Source organism: Pleurodeles waltl, chromosome 5, assembly GCF_031143425.1.
Source record: "Pleurodeles waltl isolate 20211129_DDA chromosome 5, aPleWal1.hap1.20221129, whole genome shotgun sequence".
In the NCBI taxonomy this organism is placed as follows: domain Eukaryota; kingdom Metazoa; phylum Chordata; class Amphibia; order Caudata; family Salamandridae; genus Pleurodeles; species Pleurodeles waltl.
The window spans coordinates 859055716-859078259 of record NC_090444.1 but is presented as its reverse complement, the minus strand read 5'-3'; the positions used below and the strand labels follow the sequence as shown (position 1 = coordinate 859078259).

The following is a 22544-nucleotide window of genomic DNA, read 5'->3' as shown; positions in this document are numbered from 1 at the left end:
CTGAAGGACTAGAGCTGCTCTCCCGCTTGTACCATGGACAAAAGGAGCTCCAAAGGTCATAACGGTGACCTCCAGTTCAAACTACAGGTACACAACAAGCCGCAAGAAGCCTTTCCTACAACTTCCCAGCTGACCTCCTCCACAGGGATCTGCTCTAAATCTTGCTGTTTGCCTTTCCTGCCTTTGCCCCTGGTCCTGGAAACCTAGGCTGTATCATCGTTCTCGTCTGAGCCTCCTGCAGTACCTGGAACTTATAAACGTTTGGCTCCAAAGAGTTCTCTGGGACCAGGACAAACCTGCCAAGACAGTCTGACCAAGGTGTGTTGCCACTGAGCTAAAGACTCAGGTTTCTCCAACTCTGAGCTTTTCCACAGAAGCAAATCTGTTTCAGCTGGACCTCCCAGAGAAGGTTTCTGGTTGAAGGTGCCCTCTTTGGGTACGGCCCTCAGCCTTGCTTTGCTAGACAAATCCGAGCTTCAAAAAAATGATTAAGTGCGAATGTAGAAATCTTCCTTGAAGGCACCAAAGCTATTTGGCCAGTGAGGGACCCTCAGTGGGTGCCAAATTCATCATAGCTTCACTGAGAACTCAGCCAGCAGCTTTTCACCTCATGGAACCCTCTTTGCTCACAACCTGCTGCCTTGCCTTGCTGAAGATTTTTGGCTTTCATTTCAGAGACGAAGTCAGAAGACAAAACATCTCACTGGGTTAAACTCGTAACTCTGTAACCGACACGCACTCCATCGCACTCAGCCTCAAATCGTGCGTAGGTCCCAGTCTGCCAGGACCAGTTGACTGTGGTTGAACCTTTAATCTTTTAGTGGCATATGCAATTCATACAAGCAGATTTGTTTTTTTTCGATCCACCCAACCTGTTCATATTGCCTTTCTTTTTGCTCACTGCCACGCATGACTAGAATGGTGGCAACGTCCCACAGAAATTCTCCTGATGATGCCCTTGTCCTCTCAGCACGGCTTCACTTTTTTAAATGTGCCACCTGAACCATTTTGTTCACTATCTGCCACGGTTTTGGCTGATATTATGGTATATATTTTTGTGAAGACCTCTAAGTCTTACACAGCCAGGATTAAATAACTTTCCACATGGAACGTTATAATTGTGCGCAAGGGTGTGTCAGTGGTCAAAACATATTCAACCCTTATGAAATGAATGAATAAATACATGAAAATAATTTTGTAGAGCTTAGGCTGTTATCCGAAGCGACGTCCTGGTGTTAGAAGAGAATTGGACTGCAGATAAGAAGGGAAGGCTAAGGCATTGGTTTATATATTGGTTCAATTGCTTGAAGTTCAGCCACGTTCAAATGTGAGCATTCTTTCAGTAAATAGTTTCCTCAGGAATCTCCTTGATGATAAAATGAGAATTCCCCACATAGAGTGAGTATTCACCACACAACTTCAAAGGCGGAGAATGGCTTTCAGGGCTCTGTATTTTTCTTAATTACCTTTGTATTATAGATGATATGGTAATTTAGTTTCTTCTCACAGTTTGCACAAATTGATTTTGAGCAGGCTGGAGAGTTGGTTGTGAGGAAACCCGTATTCATTAGGAAATGGGTCATTCAACCTGTGATTCGAGCATACTGTTTATCTTCATGCTTTTTTATTTTTTTATTTTTCCCAGGATCTGACATGTCGAGAAGAACTGCTTACTCTCCTTTTGTCACTTTTGCCTCTTGTATGGAAGATACCTGTTCAAGAGGAAAAGGCAAGAGGTAAGGCTTGATATCATACTCATTTTTTCCATTCTATTATATTTATTATTCCTTTGAATGTTTATTGGTAAAACTTCAACATGTATTCACATGCTTCAGTAGTATCGGAAACATCTCCAAGATGTGTTTTAGGCATGTTTGAAGGTAGGCTTGGATAAAACTTAAGCTGGCATAATATTGAGAATTTTGTGTCACACGTAATATGCAAAGTATCTGAAATTGTGCCATTTTGCAGTGAAATGTAATTACACTGCTATTTACATCAACATTAGGGCACAGGATTGATACAAACAACCAGAATGTGAGCAGTTGTCGTTAGCAGCAGATGTTTTTCATGCAATTGTTTTCCCATGAAAAACGCGCTTGTGTCAAATATAGTGCTAAATGACGTATTTGCATTCAGCATAATTATGCATAATTTTCTGAAATTTGGCATAGTTACTCTAATGTTCATTATATGAATTTCGTACACCCCTAGATAAAGGTTTGGTTGGTGTCTACCCTAAGTCACAGTGGTCCGCTGTTTTTAGGCAGAGCGACTGTTTGAATTGAAATGGATCTTCAATCATCCAAGAAAGTTGCACTTTATCATCTTCAGTGAGAATGACAAAAACTCATTGTGAACTGTTTCTGATAGAGAGTTCTAACTGCAGTCTTCTTTCATTTTGAATACTCTCCAGGCGTCAGACTTGATCTGGAAAATCTTAAGCAGTACCCCTGCGAGCTGGCGTGCCAGGTGTCTAAATATGTGCCAACAATACGCAGTGACATCAGTTTCTCTCTTTTCTATTCAACATAAATTGATCCAGATATATCCCTCATCTCATTGAGTCACTTCCACAACACAATTCTTCAAAAAACGCAAAGAAGGAAAAATGTACTTCCTTTACAAGTTGTTCCATGCAGACTCCAATAATGGGGGCTTTGATGCTGGCAATGACATTTCCCAGCCTTACCTGGAGGACAAATGGTGCAAGGTGCTCAGAGATACCAGTGGTCTGGATGCCTACCCATACACTGGCCTGTTTCCCTCCCCAGGACCTGCTATGGAAGACTGCCCCTCCTTTGCTATGGTTATGCAGAGGGCAGCAGATGTTCTTGACCTTTAACTTCCCACTCAAGAAGTTAAAACCAGTGTTCTGCCGGAGGTGTTGCACTCTGGCCAGTTCAGTTCTGAGCTGCTGCTTCCATTCAATGAGGCTCTAACTGATCTAATTTTAGGTACATGGGTCCAAATCCTGCTCAGGGGCATATGTGCATTGCTAGATCGGTGGTCGTCATTGCCCCGCTCTGGGTGACCCAGCTCTTCTTACCCTGCACCCCACTCCTGAGCTCTTTGTTACAGGCTTCGACTAGCAAAGCAAACTCAAACTCATCTCCCACTACTTCCCTCTTATAGGGAATTGAAAAGGATAGATACGTTTGGTAAGCAGGTTTTTTTCTTTAGCAGTTTGGTCCTTTGCTCAGTGACTGCCAACTACATCGTAGGCTGCTACTCTTACACTTTGTGGGACTCTGTGGCCAAAGTATTGCTCATGATCCCAGAGGATGGCAGGCCCATACTTTCCTAAGCCATACAAGATTGTAATGATGCGGTCAAGGTCACCATGAACTGTGACTTGGATACCTCTGACTCCCTTGATTGGGCAATTGGCACCATTGGGCCATTTGTTGTCGCACCTGGATGCGTTCCACTGGCTTTTCGGAGACTTTTAGAACAGTCTTATGGACATGCCATTCGATTGCTGCCCTGTGTTTGGGGAAAGTAGGCTCTGCCCTGGAGCACTTCAAGGGTAGCAAGACCATAGGCCACTCCTTGAGCCTTTACGTTCCGCCTCATTAGCTGCACCAACAGTGTTCCCCTTTTGTGGCACTGGTAGGGGCTTCCAATACTGCATTAACTCTAGTAGGTGCAACAGTCTCCTTAGTCATTTCATGGCTGCAGTACGTCAGGAGAGGGCAACCAGGACAGTGTGTGACCCAGTCTTTTGCCCTCTAAGCAGCCACACCTCCAAAGCCTCTTTAGCATGCCTTTGATGCACACTGCCACCCTGTTGGAGGCAGGGTGCAACACTGTCTGCCAGGGTGGCAAGTGATAACTTTAGACAGGTGGTTCCTGCAAATTGTTTAATGGGGTTATGCTTTACCATTCCACGAGATACCACCAGACCTTCCACTATCCCCATACCAACTGACAGAGGACCACATGTCGCTCTTGCAGCAAGGAGTGCAGGCTCTTGCCAAAGGATCCATAGAAAGGGTCCCCGAACTAGAAGGTGAATTGTTTGCTATTTCTACAACTTCCTGCTGCACTGGGGCCTAGAGCCATTTACGTGACGTTGAAAGCCTCTGTGTTCTTTATCAAAGGTAAGCTAGCGCAGGTGCTTAAAGACAACACCACCATGTGGTACTGCAGCAACCAGAGCGTTGTGGCATTTTGGACGCTGTTCCTGTGGGCTTCTATGCTGTGGTCTTGGCTAGAGCTTCTTGCCACTACTAAGAAAGTGCAATGTTTAGCGCTTTGAAGTTTCCAAGGAGTCTCCTGCGCAGAGACGTGTTCGCTTAGAGTGGAACTTGACACTCCTGTATGCCTTCCTGCTGATACCACCCCTGTCCTGGCTTTTGAAGACCATTGGGACTGACCGGGCCCAAGTCATCCTAGTGGCCTCGGATCAGGCACAGAATATGGTATCCCAAACTCCTGGGTATGATAATTTGTCACCTGGTCATGCTGCCCCTTTAAGAGGATCTCCTGTCGCAGAGGCATGGCAGGGGTTCTTCACCTGCGCACCCTACTCCTCCGTACTCAGAGATTCAGCTGTGACAATTGAGTTTTATGACCTTCCTCATGAAGATATTGATATCATATTGGCAGCAAGGCTTCCCTTAACCAACTCTGTATATGCCTGCAGTTGGGATATGTTTGTGGCCTGGTGCGCTTTCAAAAACATTAATCCACTCCATGCCAAGCTGTTTAAAGTTTTGTTGTTTGTGTTGTCCATTGCCATGATGTTGGCGAGTGGGCGAGTGAGCGAGTTACAGGGCTTCTCGGTCAACCCACCTTAAGCCACTTTTTAACAACAAAAGCTGGTTCTGCGGACTTAAGCTTCATTCCTTCCGAAGGTTGTGACTCTCTTTCATGTGGGTCAGATCATCATACTCAGAACCTTCTTTGCTCCACCTCACCCCTCGAACGAGAAGGAGAGACTTCACTGGCTGGACCAGACAAGGACTCTAAAAGCTTCTGTTTTGATCATACCAGAGAAGATTAGGTGGATGAACAGCTCTTTATAGGGTTCACTGGAGCAAAGAAGGGCAAAGCTGATCAGAAGAGGTCTCTCTGTCGCTGGATTGTGCTCTGCTTTAAGAGATTATTTTTTTTTGTTTAGCAAAGAAGCAGTCCCCTTAAGGCTTGTAGGTTCATTCTACCAGAACCAAGGCTGCTACCACTGCACTGGAATGTGGGGTGCATCACCTGGACATTTGGCAGGTGGCTACATTACATCTCTCTATATGTTAACAAAGCATTGCTGTCTAGACAGTTGGGTCTCTCGAGATCAGCATTTTGCCCTCTCTGCCATTGCAGGACTTTTTGTTTGAGCCAGTTCACAGACCCACCTCCAGCAAGGTACGACTTTGGTATCTGCACAAAAGGTGAGGAACCTATAGTTGGAAGTCTGTATCAGAGGAACAAGTTACCTTCATTACCACTCCTTTGGTAGAGATTCTTTCTAACCATAGATTGCTCACAGATCCTCCCACCTTCCTGTTCGGCGATCTGGTGTTTACACATCAAAAGATCTCAAATCAAAAAATCTGCACACTGGTCACAACCAATCTGATTGGCTTCACGTCTGTGGGCCCGGAAGTGTCAAGAGAGCAACTAATGAAAACCTTCATAGTTGGCTTTTGTTGGCCCGCACATATCATATCTGGTGCGGAGCTGTTGGCGCTACTTGCCTGTGCTCAGGGGTACTGCTCAAGATTTTCCAGATCTAGTCTGATGCCTGGGAAGTATTCAAAAGGTGAGGAATCTGTGGTTAGAGTCTCTGCCAGAATGAGTGTTACATAAGGTAAGTAACTTGTTCATTGTGATTGCAATTTTTCATGCTTCCTCTGCAATGGACTTGGAACACTGTGGTACTGTTTCTGAATCAAGGATATGTTTTTTTTTTTCTGTGGTGTTAACATTTATTTTTCAGTTTAATTCATGCACAGAACACTTTCTGAATTCTGCTTTGAGAGTATTTGCTGTTAACCGTAGGTAGCCTTGCCCTTGGTATGTTATTTCTGGCTGTGATGCTGTTGCATTGCCTTTTTGTGACAGCTTGTGCTGTATTCAAGCCAAACCCCTTTAAGTAAGAATAAATGGAGGTCCTTCATGGTTGATTTTCTGTTAAGCTACGATTTAGTGCCAGCATCACAGGACTTGTGATGTAGCACTGAGGTGAAATATCAGGTGTGCAGTGGCCAAGCTAGGTCTTTTTTTAAATTCAAATGAGGAACTGAACCAGCTGTTACATGTTCACACGTGGAAGATCAGTTCTGAAAGTTATTTTAACCGTGCCGAAACCTCATGGCTACAGTGTCTCCAACATATATGACATAGGAGCACAAGACCGCCACAAAGCTGTTCTGCTACAGCTTTGACTGTCAAGATCAAATCAAGCTCTGTGGGTCTCTTAGCACAAGTACATGGAAATATCAGTGTCTTCCACATTAACATGCAGTCCTGACATCACCCCAAATCTAGCCATTTCATGGATTAACACCTGCACTGATCACTTCCATCGGCAAATGTACAACAAAGCCTCATCTGCATACAATGATAATGTGGGTATCACCTCTCTAGTCAGAATACCTCAGTCATGGAGCACTTCTCGGAGGCGTATTGCTAAAGACTCCATCGCCAATAAAATAATAATGGTGACAGAGGATACCCTTCATAAATCCCTCTCTGTGGTCCACTGTTCCAAGATTATTCCTCCAGACTTTAACCTGGGTACAGGCTCCTTATACAAAAGCTAAGTACAGCTTCTGAATTTGGGATCAACCCTCTTCTTCTGAGGTACTGTGAGCATGTATCTCCAATTTAACGTAGCTAACACTTTTTTTCTATATCAAGTGCTGTCAGTCTAACCCCTTCAGCTCATGACAAACGTGACTCGCCTGTTTCAAGTTAAGGATTGTACTATGTCCAGGCTTGGGGGCATAGCACAACCTGCTCACCGCCTCAACGGGTGCTCCTATCATAACCGCGTTCATACACAGCTTAGGTGGATGCCTGTCTTCCCCACCCTTCACTACACAATTAAAGTCGCCAGCCCAGATGGGCCGGAATACTAATGTAGGATGTGATTTAATTTAAATACTCTCCAGAAGCATTTTTTATTCGTTATACAGATCTCCTGCCCATCTAGCAATTCGTTTACCATCACATACCACCCCCTAAATCTGCTGTAGTATATTGATAGTCAGACTGAGCCTCTGGCAGCCTCCAGATCGATTTTCCCCGGCATATGAAGATTATGTGGGCAAAAACTGCCCACTTAAGTTTTCGACACCCTTTTCTCAACTTCATCAGTCAGATACGCATCCTGCAAAAATGCAACTTTTATGTTCCGTCATCTTAAATGTGTTGCTTTATATAATCGTCTAATCCTCTTAAATTCCATGTGATCATCTCAATACTTGCTTTCATTATGTGATTGGTACCCACACTTAACTTTTTGCTGCCATGACACCAATACTTGAATGTTCTATTTGTACCTATTGCTACATAATCCTGTTGTTCATAATACCTGAGCACATGGTCATTTTTAAGTACTTTCAACAAACTACAATCCACTAATTTTACCTGTCAGACATTGCTGCCCTCCCACGGGGTTGGGATAAATATCGAAATAACAAACCTGCAGGTGTTTTGCCATGTAGAATGACAGTTACCCTGTGTTAGACCTGGCATCCTTTGCATGGTTTCCCTTTCACTTTTTGCGTTCTGGCCTCATTTTTGCTGGATTTAGGATTCTGGACACATTACCACTGCTGTCTTGTGCTAACATGCATGTGCTCTTGCCCTAAAACATGGTAACGTTGGACTATCCACAATTGGCATATTTAATTTACTTGTAAGTCCCTCGTAAAGTGCACTGTATGTGCCCAGGGCCTCTAAATTAAGTGCTACTATTGGGTCCGCAGCACTGATTGTGCAATCCACTTCAATAGCCCTTTAAACAGGACTCAGGCCTGCTGTTGCAGAGCCCGTGTGTGCAGTTTTCAACTGCAATGCCAACCTGGTAAATTAACCCACTTGCCAGACTCACCCCTTCCTTTTTAATACACGTCACCCCTAAGGTAAACCCTGGATAGCCCCAAGGGCAGAATGCAGTATATTTGAAATGTTGGACATACACTTCTAAGTTTTACATGTCCAGATAGTGAAAAACTCTTACATTTGTTTCTCACTACAAGGCCTTTTTGACCCATAGAATAACATTGGGATTACTATATTACATTTTATAATTGTAATTTCCAACTGGGACAAGAAAGATATTTCGAGCTTGGTGTCTCTGGAGTCACAATTTAAAATCGTAACTTAAGGTCAAGTTGGATTTTAAGTTGAAAAGTCTGAAAATACCACCTTTAGAAAGGAGGCATTTTCTTTATTTAACCATTCTGTGCCTGCTGCCTGTCTGAATACATGCTTGGGGTAGGTGACAGCTTGACTTTGTGCATTCCCTCTAGACAGTCACACACAAAAGGAGCTGAGGTGTGTCATTCACATCCTGATATCCCATCACCAGGCTGATGGGTCTTCCTGAGCTAGATGGGAGGGAGGAACTGAGACCTGAACCTGAATAGGGCTGTGTGATAGAGCTACATAACCCCCTGTAGTGTGTCTGGAGCCAGGGAAGGAAGTGCAGGAACCTTGTGCACCTCAGGGGCCTCTCTTTGAAGTGTTCTCCACTTCAAAGGCACAACTGGGTATAAGTAGTGGATCTCAAACCCCTCCAGATTGGTACACTTCTGGACCTGAGGACATTCTGCCAAGAAGGACTGTTGCACTCCTGAAAGGTCTGTAAATCTGCTGGACTTACTGGACTCCCACTTTTCCGTGCTTGCCCTGCAGACCTCCTTTTCCTAGTAGTGAAAAGGATTGAACCTGACTTTCTACATCTCCAGAACCAAGAGACTCCAAGTATTTGCTGCCTTGCTTCGTGTTCTTCTGAAGTCTCGGGGACATCAGACTCATGCCTGCAACTTTACAACAGCACCTGGATTCTGCATTCTGTGAGTCCTGCACTACCACGTGGTGCCAGTCCAGTCCTAGGCCCTTGGAAGTGGGTCTTTCCTGTATTGCAACTCTTAATGCCGTAGCGCCGATTGGAACCGCCACATCCCTCCTCGATGCCAATACGTCGCCGTAGCAGCTGAGTACAAAGACTTGGCTTCGCCGACTGTGCGACTCCAGATCAACTCATCACCATGGGCCCCGGAACATCTCCATTACTTCACCGGGTGCATGCTCGTTGATGATGCATCACCTTCATTGTAAAGGGGTTAAACGCCACACCAGTGCTCGAGAATATGCTACGCAGCTCGATGATGTTACCTTCCCCTTACTGCCCAGATCAGAACCGCTGCATCGACCTCAAATCGTCTCCCCTGCTCCTTGCATCAGCTCCTCGAGGTCGAGGCAACCCTCCACACAAGCAGAGACAGGGTTGGACCCTGTAGCCGGCCCACACTCCATTGTGGTCAGCTGAACTATTTGATTTGCTTCAGTCTAGTGCGACCAGATAGCGCTGGTTCACGCAATGTTTCTAAGAACTACAATTGCAGATATTCTTTAAAGATTCTTTTTTGGTCTTGTTTTGTTCATTAGATTAAAACCTATTTTTCTAACCTGGTGTGGATTATTTTTGTGTGGTGCTTTCACTGTTTTTACTGTATTAAGTGTTGCACAAACACTTTATACATTGCCTCTTAAGTTAAATCTGATTCCTTTGTGCTAAGCTCCCAGAAGGTGAGCACAGGTTAATTTAGGGTGTGTATCTGACTTGGCTGGTTAGAAACGGAAACCTTCCCCTCTTGCAAGCTAAAAGCATTTTGCTAACACATAGGGTGGGGTGGCTGGGTCCTGTCAAGGCTGATCGCCCTGGAGACTGTGTTGTCATCAATCTTAAGTCTCCTCATTTAGTGCAATGTTTATTATTGGGTCAGTTTAGTAGACAGGTGGGTTCTTTGGCCATTGACGTGCTTCCGTTGGGTTATTTCTGCAAACCCCAGCACTTCTACAGGCCAGTAGCCCCTCAACAGCCTAAACGTACATGGATTCCTGCACTGGTCCATGCATCCAAGGACTCTGTTTGCGCGCAACGTGTACTTGGTTTCTCCACTTCTAATCACTTTGATATCCTTGCTGATGTTGACTGACAAACTCCCCCAGTGGGCATCCATAGACCTGTTACAACTGAGGAATTGCAGTTAGAGGTGGGAGTTAATAATGCACTGTGGGGTTCTAGGAGATTGTCTTTTGTATCAGGGACCAAGTCACTCAACCCCGCTGATTGGGCGACATAGGTTGGTGGCATTGGGGTGTTATTCAGCCGTGGGACCTCCTGTGGCAACTAGAAACCATAGGCAGAGGGCTTTATTTAAGTCCGAGTTAATTACTAAGTCACCCACACCAAAGGAGACCTCAGTATTTCCCCTCCCATAGCCGGTATGCCATTGCCTCAGTCCAGGTCCCATCCTGTTAGCTGCATGCTGGCCTCTCTTATTAGTGCATTTCTCTGTCTTTAGACAGAGTTGGGAAGGAAGGCCTCACTACTGAAGATATAACAGCCTCACCTACTTCAGCTCCTGCTTAAAATTGCTCTCCTGGAACATTGCCAGGTTCGCTTCCAAGCTGAATTATCCTGATTGGGCTGGGTTCATCGCCTTATATGACCTCTGCCTATTCCAGGAAACCTGGTGCACCAAGGTGGTGCATCGGATGTGATATCTCAACTTTAGTTAGGCAGCTCTATCCAAGGGGAGACCATTGGGGGACTAACTATGTGGGTGCGGTCAGTCCTCCCCTGTAAGGTAGAGGAACTTATGACTTCCTCCCCAGGCATCTCCCTGATCTTTCTGCAATTCACTTTATACATTTGTATAATGTGTACCTTATACCTGGAGCGCAAAATAGTTTCTTTGACCTCAGAGTTGCTAAACACACACCTGTCATCTGCCCTAGCTGGAGTTTGGAAACAGATGGGAGAAGATTTTAACTATCAGTTTGAACCCCTAGAGGGCAATCTAGTGAACCTAACCCCTAAGGAGGACAGGGTATGGTGCATCCCCAAGTTGATAATTCCTCAAATTAAAAAATGGTCCTCACTCACTCTTCAAATCACTGTCCTAACATTGAATCAGGGCTTATTATCCTGCAATGGCAGAACTATATCTGATAGGGATGGTAAACACACTTTTAATTGTCCCTTTAGCACAAGTCTCATTGACTACTTTCTGGTAGATGTGCAAGTTTGGTCTTATCTTAGAGACATGGTCGTCCTCCCAAGACAGGATAGTGATCATAATACACTCTCCATCATCATAAAACTCCCACTTCGTGACATGGTATCCAGCTCCCCAGTCCTTTTTTTGTGGAAACCGAAAAGGCTGTAGAGAGACAGTCCCAACAGCCTCCCCCCTGCCCCATTCCTGTTAACGTAGTTCAGCCTTCCCTGCAGGCAGGCTAGGGCTTCTTTGATGCAATGTATTAAGCAACACAATAAGAATGAGATCAAAACTAGGAGGCTTGCATGTAAAAGGGCTGTATACTGTGCCGAAAGGGAGTGGGAGGCAGCGAGGTGGGAAAGGCTTTTAGATGCTTTACGAAACGGAGATCAGCAGTCCTTTTGGAACTTGGTCTTTACAGGTACTGCTGAGGGATTCCGCATTGTGGAGACAAATGTCAATGATGCCGAAGGGGTCACAAACTTTTTTAGCTTATACTCTGTAGTTGGAGAGGCTTGCCTCTCTTCAGTAGCTACCAGTTGTGATACCTTAGTGGACCTGAGATTCATGTACGATAGAGAGAAGCCTGCCAGCATTATGCTGCAAGAAGTCTAATCTGTGATCTTTAAGATCATCCCCAACAATGCTCCAGGCCCTGATTAAAAATCCTGGGTCACTTCTATCGTAGTGAGATGGATGGCTGGGGTCTTTTCTGTAGAGTTATTTTTAATGCTATATGGAAGGGGGCTCCCATTCCGTCAACTTGGTGGGGAGCTGAAATTGTTCCCATTTACAAAAAAGGCTGTCCATCACGTCTGTCTAATTACAGGTCTATAAGCCTCATCGACTGCTCTCAGAAGTTATTCTGCAGGATCCTCTTAGGAAGGTTACAAGAATGGCTAGGTGCTGAGGAATAGCACCAGCACATTGGATAAGGTCTTCCGGCTCCAAATGCTTTTTTTGAAAACAGTGGTTTTGAGAGGAGGAAGGTTGTATGTAGTGTTAGATCCCAAGGCTGCATTCAACTTGGTCCTGAGGCTCACACTCTGGCAGGTGATGGCTGATATAGGCGCCCCTAAATACTTATCGGACAACATCATAAGACTTCATGAGCACAATTATGCCCAGGTGAGGTGTGGTCAAATGGGCGAGCTGATGGATCATTTTCGGTCATAAGAGGGGTTGGACAGGGCTGTGTCGTAGCCCCTACCCTCTTTACAATTTATGTTAACAATCTGATTGACCATTTGAATGGGTGTGAGGAAGATTCCCAGAGTCTTGCAGGCATCAGAGTTCCTGCCCAGATGTTTTCAGACAATATTTTATTAATATATAAAATCACCTATGGGATTGCAGATGATTCTAGACAGCTTTGATACTTTCTGCAGTAAGTGGGGTTTGGAAATCAAAGTCCTAAAAACAAAATATATGGTCTTCAAGCCCTTCCACACCATCAGACCCAATTCACGGCCTAAAGGCTCCCTGTTGGAACGTGTGCATACTTTTGAGAATTTAGGAATGACTCATTGAGCAGTTGGGCTAGTGTCATCGTATTTGATAGGTGCTTACTAAAACTCCAGCAACATACAGGGGGGTTGTTAAAAGTGCAGAGTAGCTCCAAATTCCATCCAATTTCACTGGCACTGCATATTTCCAAACAAAAGGCTATGGGTGCTGCCCTCAATGGAGATGAGCTTTGGGGTCATAAGGACGCAGTGATCCTTACTCTACTAGAAAACTTTTTTTTGGGCCAGCTGACAGGGTCTCCCTGTTAGCACCCCCTTGCTCCCACTTAGGCTTGATATGGTTATCCAGCCGATCTCAAAAGGGTTAGCTTTGAGACCAGTCCTTTACGGGAGGAAGCTCTGGGCTGTCCCTGAGCTTATAGCTTATTATCAGGGGTTGGAAGAAATCTTGGGCTTGCCAGGCTCTGGTAACATCTCGTGGATAATATACATCAGAAACACACTGAGAAAAAGCTGGACTATTGGGCCTTGTGGGATGATCCGATGATAGCTGGGCCTATTAGTAAGAACACCATTAAAGCCAATTATGGTGAGCACACAATGGCCCTAATGCATTCACATCCTCCTTCGGCCTCCTCTGTGACTCGTTCCTGTTGGCGAAGGTTGAGTTTAAGGCGGAGCAATTCCTTGACAAGATTGAACCTGCAGTAGCTAGGAAACTCTACCTCCAGTTTCGTTATGGCACCATCATCTCAGCATGGGAACTGCCTCATGGGCAGGAAAGGTGGGCATATCCCTCTTGTGGTGCCAGTTAGGAAACTATTGCACAAGCATTGTTTTCCTGCTGTGCCTATGAGAAGGGAATAAGAAAATGGATACTTCTGTCGAACCTTACAAGTCAAACAACATCTTGAGGCCCTTCGTATATTGAGCTACGACACAAGTCAAAGTATTGTCTGTACTGTTTCCTGATACAACGAAGAGGACTAGATGCATGTTGTCTAAGTCCAATGTGGGTTCTGATACCATAAAAGCACAGGGTGTTCCTGTTCACTCTGTACCCCTTATGCACTAGCATTTAGAGATGTGTGGTCTAGGACTGTATCTGCACTTTACTGCAGCATAGGGTGTTTCTAAAGACCTCTGTTTCCCTCATGTAGTAGCACTTTGAGAATTTGTGGACAAAGGTTTTTTTTGTTAATTTCTTTCTACCCATTTTATCAAGTTCTCAGACTGTCTTGTCTGTAATTGATTTTATCAGATTTGTTATTGGTTTGTTTGATTTAAATAGGTTTTATTAATCTATCTGGCATGATGTTTGATTTTATACTTTATTTACTTCCATGTCTTGTAGCCGAAATAAAGATTTGAAAATCAAATGATTACCAAGGGCTGAATAACTTTATATCAAAAGAGCACATGTTCAGTCTTTGTTTTCTAGATCTGCACCACACCTTGTTGACAGTAAGCTGTCTGACCCAAGGGACCTTGCTAAGGAGGCGGACCACTGGGTCAGCACCAGGGTCCATAAGAAGGTATCTGGGGGATGGGATCGCCATAAGGGCGGGCAGGGCCTTCGCCAGAAGGGGGGGGGGGGGGGAGACAAAAATAAGGCGTTCTCTAAAGGCCCACAAACTTGTTCTGTGGGCCAGGGCTCCCATCCATCCGGCGGAAAAGAAGTGGTTCCCTGATATTAAGTGTTAGAAATGGGGTCTCTAGTTGGCAGTTGGTTTGCACCCTGTCCAAGTAGGGACCCTCACTCTAGTCAGGATAAGGGAGATACCCGCTCAGATAACCCCTGCTCACCCCCTTGGTAGCTTGGCACGAGCAGTGAGACTTATCTCAGAAGCAATGTGTAAAGCATTTGCACATAACACAGTAATAAGTGAAAACACTACAAAAGGACACCACACCAGTTTTAGAAAAATAGCCCATATTTACCTATATAAAACAAGACCAAATACGATAAAAATCCAAAATACAGTAAAAACAATATGAATTCTGCAAGATTTACTCAAAACTACAGTTCCATGAAGTCGATAGCTCCACCTGGGGCTATCACGGCATCTTAATCAACAAACCAACAGTTCAGGCCGGCCGCGGCATTGAGGGCCAGCTACGGTGTCCGGAAGACCCGCAAACAGTACCTTGGATTTGGGGCGTCGTGATCTCGCGGTGAGCTCCGGAGAGCGGCGTCACTGACGTTGCGGTGTCGGTTCCGGAATCGGTGCTGGAGTCATTGGGCCCTTGAGGTCACATGCATTGCAGATCGAACTCCAGGCTGATGAAGGCAGGTGCGCCGGCGTGGATGGCGTTGGGGCTTCAGTGCGAAGCGAGGCGATGCGACGTGCAGGGCCCACAGGTCATGGTGCAGCCAGCGTCATCGTCGTTGCTGACGCGCTGTCATCAGTAGGCCCATGCCAGTGGTGCAGGATGGGACGGTGCTTCGTGACCCTCACGAGCGGTGTCCACAGGCCACGGTGCAGGCAGAATGCCTGGTGACGACACAGGAATCGATGGTGCTGGTGGACCAGGGCTGCAGTGCGGGATGGGATGGTGCTTCCTGTACCTCACGAGCGGTGTCCACAGGCCACGGTGCAGGCAGCGGCGCCGGTGTCAGCAAGAGCGTCGTCGGGGATGCCCAGGCTGCGGTGTGAGCAGGCGATGCCAGAGTGCGGGTTCACAGGTCGCATTGCAAGCAGCGGCTCAGTGAAGTCGTCCTATGACCGCTTCAGTGAGACCAGGGTCGTGGTGCGAAGCGGGCCAATGCGACTCCGTGTGGTGTCGGCAGGTCGCGGTGCATGCCAGCGGCGTCGTTGGCAACGCTGCGGTGGTTGTTCCTCTTGAACAGCACAAAACACATAGTTCCCAGTGCTGCAGGTAAAGGAAACTGAAGTCTTTGGTGCCCCTGAGACTTCCAACAGGAGGCAAGCTCTACTCCAAGCCCTTGGAGAATTTTCTCAAGCAGGACACACAGCAAAGTTCACCCTTTGCACTCTATTCCGGCAGAAGCAGCAACTGCAGGCCAGTCCAGCAAAGCAACACAGCAAAGCGACAGTACTCCTCCTTCAGCTCTTCAGTTCTTCTCCTGGGCAGAGGTTCCTCTTGATTCCAGAAAGATTCTAAAGTCTGGGGTTTTGGGTCTTCTTCTTATACCCAGTTCTGCCTTTGAAGTTGGCAAACTTCAAAGCAAAGTCTCAAGTGTTTGCAAGATCTTTCCTTATCCAGGCCAGGCCCCAGACACTCACCCCGGCGGTGTGATTGACCACTCCTCCCCTCCTCTCCAGCACAGATGGCTAATCAAAATATGCAGGCTACCCCCGGCCCCCTTTGTGTCACTGTCTAGAGGAGAGCTGTGAACAGCCCAACTGTCACACTGACCCAGACAGGGAATCCACAAACGGGCAGAGTCACAGAATGGATTAAGCAAGAAAATGCCTGCTTTCTAAAAGTGGCATTTTCAAACTAACAATCTAAAAACCAGCTTCACTAAAAGATGTATTTTTAAATTGTGAGCTCAGAGACCCTAAACTCCACATTTTTATCTGCTCTCAAAGAGAATTTGCGCTTTAAGGATATTTAAAGGCAGCCCCCATGTTAACCTATGCGAGAGATAGGCCTTGCACAGTGAAAACCGAATTTGGCAGTATTTCACTGTTAGGACATAAGAAACACTAGTATATGTCCTACCTTAAACATACACTGCACCCATGGGGCTACCTAGGGCCTAACGTAGGGGTGCCATACATGTAGTAAAAGGAAGGTTGATGCCTGGCAAGTGGGTACACTTGCCAAGTCGAATTGGCAATTTAAAACTGCACACATACACTGCAATGACAGGTCTGAGTCATGTTTACAGGGTTGCTAATGTGGGTGGCACAACCAGTGCTGCAGGCCCACTAGTAGCATTTGATTTACAGGCCCTGGGTACCTCTAGTGCACTTTACTGGTAAATCAAATATGCCAATCATGGATAAACCAATCAACAGTACAATTTCTATAGGGAGCACATGCACTTTGGCACTCATTAGCAGTGGTAAAGTACGCAGAGACAATAATCCAGCAAAAACAGACCTAAAAAATAGGAGGAAGAAGGCAAAACATTTGGGGATAACCCTGCAAAAAGGGCCATTTCCAACATTAAGTCTTTAGGGTAGACACCCCCTAAATGCTATGTGTGTCAACAGGAAAAACACTACAAGGAGGGTGCCAAGTATCCCAAGCTGGTACAGCCCCCTACTGGTGGGCAGTCACTGGGGCTGGCAAGTATAGCACTTGGGGAGGGGATGGTCCCATATAGTTTGTGGTTCAGTTAAAAGTTACCCTAGTCTCCCTGGATGACAGATGGCTCGGAGAACCACCATGCCTGATGGTACTAGGAAGTACAGTAAGTTGGTCACCATCAGTTGGCAGAAGGTAGAGGCTCTGAGAGACACAGGAGCCAGCATGACAACTGTCAGGTGTCATCTGGTGTCTACAGAGTAGGTAGTCCCTAATGTGTTCCACCAGGTTGTTGCTGCTACAACCTAGAGTCTCTACCCAGTGGCTCTGGTTCCTTTTGAATTGGGGTGGGAGGCTCAGGTCTGTTTAAGGTGGGTGTGAGCCATCTGTGCCTGTGGATTGTCTGCTTGATAATGACCTTGTGCATACCACCTGGAAGGATGTGGAGCTCATGAATGACTGCACCCGCTGTGGCCAGGGCACTGATTAGATGGATCTTTACCTGTGTGGGTTCCCCCAGGGAGGTGTTACCTGACAAGGGTACCAACTTCATGTCCAATTACATGAATAAGAGAAATAAAATGGCAGGAGTGGTCTCAGAAGACGGCACAGGTCCTATGTACCTACTATCAAAAGACTCAGCGGAACCAATCATGTACAAAACAATCTACAAAGAGAGGCAGGCTATATTCTCATGTTATCCATCAATAATCTCATGGGAGAAATAGATACTATCATTTCATATTGTAAGTACTTTCATATAAGTACGATGCAAGGAAGACACCACAAAAGGGTTATTTCTAGAATTCCTTTTGATGAGACATCCCACCACCCAAAGTGTTTCGTCTGTCAACTGTGGACTTGCTCAGGGCCTACAAATACATATATGCACAAACCACAATCCATTCTCCATGAATATTCTTAAAAATATATATAAAATCATATACTATATACATTTTAATTTATTAGCTGCTCTACACTGTTATAAATTCCATATATATTTTTTCTATTTTTTTTTTTTTTTTTTAATTTTGCAATTTTCACAAGGGGTAATGATGTAGGTATGTTAAGTTATAGATATGTTTTTTACAGAAAAGGTTATAAAAATAAGGTGACTTTCTCTCTGCACTAAATTTAAAGGACGCCTACTTTGACGTTCCTATACACCCAGTACATCACAAATACCTTTGGTTTGTGATAGCAGGACAACACTATCAATTCAAGGTACTCCCCTTTGGGGTCACAATGGTCCCAAGAGTGTTCACAAAATGCCTAGCAGTTGTCGCAGCTCACTTGTTCAGGCAATAAATTAATGTCTTCGCATACCTGATGACTTGCTTATCAAAGCCAGTACCCTCAAAAATGTTTTCATCTTATTCAAGTCACCATAAACTTGCCTCATTTACTAGGTTTCACTGTCTATTTCCAAAAATCACACCTGAATCCACTCCAGCTGTCTCGCTATCCAGGGGCCATGCTCAACACAGTTGTTACTAGCCTACCCCAATGCATCAAAGATATAAAACTCAGACACAGCTCTCTCATTTTTGCCCCAATCACCAATCCGCAGTAAAATGTCATGAGTCGTCTAGGCATGATGGCCTCTTGCATTGCCATTGTGCCACATCTTCACATGCGCCCATTGCAGGAAAGCCTCACGACAATGGTCTCAGACACAGGGTTGTCCAGAGGATCTAAAGTTGTTAGACAGCTGCACCCATTGCTATCTGCAGTGGTGGAATATAAACCATTCTTTTAAAGGAGCAGCCTTTTCTAGACCTTGTTCCACAGATCATTCTGACAATGGATGCCTCTCAAACAGGGTGGGGCATTCACCTTCAGGATTTTGCAGTCCAGCGTCTCTGGGATCACACACATCAGACTTTGCACATCAGTTATCTAGAGCTTCTAGCTGTTCACCTAGTGCTCAAAGCATTCATAGTTCACTTCACCCAACATGGTAGTCCTCGCACACAGACAACATGACAACCATGTACTATGTGTCAAAACAGGAGGAGAGAGACACTCTACAGTTGTCTCGTCTTTCACAGACAATTTGGCATTGGGCCACTCACCACAACATTTACCTGTAAGCTGAACACCTCTCTGGAACACACAGCAATTTTGCTGACCACCTCAGCAAGATTCAGCAGCAAGTCCACGAATGCGAACTCCACCCTCAAGTCCTGCTTCCCTGTTTCCAAAAGTGGGGGTTTCCAGACATAGACTTATTTACAACAAAATGCCCACATTTCACCTCCAGGTTCCCACAGCCTCAGTCCAAGTGCAATATTTTATGGATGACCTGGTCAGGGACTTTTGCCTACGCTTTTCCAACTCTCCCTCTCCTTCTGTATCTGGTTCGGAAACTCAGTCAAATGTCACTCACCTTGATACTAGTGGCTCCCACATGGGCCTGACAGGCATGGTTCACAAATCTACGAGAAATATCAGTGGTTCCTCACGAGAAGCCCCCACTCCAGTGGACCTTCTTACTCATACCTGTGGTCAAATCAGGCACCCAAGGAATTAAATCTTGCAATTTGGCTCCTGAAGTCTGAGTTTGGATACCTAAACCTACTTCAAGAATGTATGGATACTCATAAGAAGGCACGTAAATCTACTACTAGAGCAAGTTATGCAGCAAAGTGGAAACATTTTGTCTGTTACTGCCTCCCCTAACAGTGGGTCCCCTTCAAAGTGTCAGTGTAAAATATTCTATTATATCTTTGTTTGCAGAAAGCAAACATGGCTTACTCTTATATAAGGTTACGTTGTTCTTTTTTTTTTAAATCACAGTCATTAAAGTTTTTATGGAAGGACTTAAAAGTGTGTTTCCACCAAGGCTACCTCCGGTACCTTCTTGGAACCTTAATGCTGTTCTCACTAGACTCATGGGCCCACCAATTGAGCCTCTACATTCATGTACTCTACAAGTTTGTGTTGCAATCACCTCCCTTAGATGTGTACATGAGCCCCAAGCCTTAACCTTGCAAGGACCCTTTTTCCATATACCCTAGGATAAAGTAGTTCTTTGCACCAGTGCAGAACTTATACCAAAGGTGGTATCTCAATTTTATCTGAATCAAACTATTGAATTGTCTTTTTTCCGCACCCTGATTTTGTTGCTGAAAATCCCTCCACACATCAGATGTGATAGGAGAGCTTATGCTCTACATTGATAGAACTAAATACATTCAGAGAAACTAAACAACTTTTTGTTGCCTTCTCTCCTCCTCACAAAGGCAATCCCATTACTATATCCAGTATAGCAAGGTGGGTTGTCAAATGTATCCAAGGTTGCTATGCTAAAGCCAAAAGGCCACTACCTATTGTCTTACCACAAGCTAACTTAAGTCAAGCAGTGTTACATACACTTTTCCAGACCACTGCAACACCCACAGCTTAGCCACCGCTTTTAGGGGCGCTACCTTAGAGCCTACGCAGAGCAGGTGCATCTAAAGCCACACATGCCATCAAACGGAAAATTTTACTTGCCCAGTAAGCATCTGTTTGTGGCATGTAGTGCAGTAGATTCACATGCACCCACCTGCCTCCCCGTACATCTGTGCCCGTTGCAGTCCTTTTCAGATATTTACACACATGGGGGGTTATTCTAACTTTGGAGGAGGTGTTAATCCGTCCCAAAAGTGACGGAAAAGTGACGGATTTACCACCAGCCGTATTACGAGTCCATTATATCCTATGGAACTCGTAATACGGCTGGTGGTATATCCGTCCCTTTACCGTCACTTTTGGGACGGATTAACACTCCTCCAAAGTTAGAATAACCCCCTAGGTCTTTTCCAAGTTAGCTTTATTTCGGTAAAAATAAATACCATAAAAGCACACCACAAATTCACAATTTTGCAAGAAAACAGGCTATGTATAAAAATCCCCAAATATAAAAAATAAACTGTATGTAAAAATCCTCGAATATAAAACATTCTCCCTATAAAAATTCGTACCATATTATAAAATCGTGCAAAAATGCGAAGTTTTTCCTGATCAGTATCATAGATCAAGTATATACCTAACTAGAAACAATGAATAAGATAAAAATAGAAAACGTTTCCATTTAAGACATATAAGAATATAAAAACATGGAAAATTCATTAGACAGTAGAGAATTGGTGTATGCATACATTAAAATTCACGAGTAAGTTCATCAGTGACCACTCCCATCATCTGTTGTTGGATTTTTTTCCCGTTTTTTTTAACATATTCAGTCTGCAATGCCAAATAGATTCAAAAAATTTTGCCAAACAGCAAGCCACTAAAACAGATGGATCAGACTTAAAAACTCTCAGAGCCGATAGGCAATTCCTAAAACCCATTTTTTTACATAATGGAATAATCCAAGAAGCCCTCTGTTTATGGTGTGCAAAACATTGGAAGAGGACATTTACACACATGGACTTTTCATTCTTGTTACTCTTACACTACACTCCATTCTCACCTGCCTGCGGGAAAACAAACTAAAAATGTAGTTGATGCCCATGTGGAGGAGTCACCATTTTACCTGATGACTCAAAAGACTTTTTAAAGAACAACAACTTGCAACCTTCCGGATCCAACACTAGATGCAAAAAGTATGCAGAGCATGTAAATCTACAGCACTGAATTCCACAAACGGGTACTTACTGGGTGAGTAAAATTTTCCTTTCTCCTTTTCTCCTGGCAGTTTGAATATCTGAAGGTAATCAGACCCCCCTGCAATTGAAGAGTAAGAATAGATGTTGGGACAAGATGTCTACCTCAGACCTTAGGAGTACCCTAATTGAATCCAAACCAGTTATTACAGATTCAGTCACAGAGGGCGACATTGTTATTAGGTCCTGGCTTATGAAGGCAGGCGATTCTTTGTCCCCTCTGATGGTCATTAGGAAACAGCAGGACTGTTCAGCACAATCGTTCTCTCAGGAGTTAGCCCTGGAAAAAGCTGTGTGTACAAAACTGGAAAGGATGTTGTGTCACCACTATTCGGAATCAGATAAAACACTTTACAAACTGACCCTCAAAGTCTCTCATCAGAACATTAAGAAGGCTTAGAGCTCCTTCAGTTTCTATTAAAGAGGTAGACAATAATGGAAAGGAGATTTTCAAAATTGTTGCCAGCTTTACGGACCCTAAAACCATGCCCACTCTCACTAGAGAATAGCCAGATACTATGCTCAAGACTCAGCGACTTCTTCGATCCCCAAAATTCTGACCAATTTAGTTGGTGTGAATCATCCGAATCTTGGGCTAGGGTCTGGAGATATAGTAGGACCAACTGCAGATTATAAACTGTCGTCCTTTCAGGCAGCTTCCATTGAGGAATTGGTGGCACATTCTGGGAACTGCAACTCAGGTTCTCCTGACGAACCTATGCTACCCCACATTCTGACAACTATCTCAGACATTATTGCTCCTCTCTATCAGGAGCTATTTGCCATTTCCATCCATTCAGGCATTATGCCAGGTGACTGGTCAAAAGCCAAAGTTATCCCCTTGCTCAAAAAGGCTAATGCTGACCCTGAAATACTGGCTAACTTTAGACCTGTCTCTCTGCTCCTCGCAGAATTGAAAAGCCTGGAAAAGGCAGTGAATCAAAGGCTTACCACCTTTCTAGATT

At 44.8% G+C, this 22544-nt stretch overlaps 1 protein-coding gene across 1 annotated transcript in view; it reads left to right on the top strand.

Moving 5' to 3' along the window:
- Positions 1–22544, top strand: part of LYST (lysosomal trafficking regulator) — a 2674875-nt gene that overhangs the window by 90393 nt on the left and 2561938 nt on the right. The window contains 1 exon segment of the mRNA XM_069234946.1: positions 1646–1736. Coding sequence (XP_069091047.1) covers positions 1646–1736 — 91 coding nt within the window.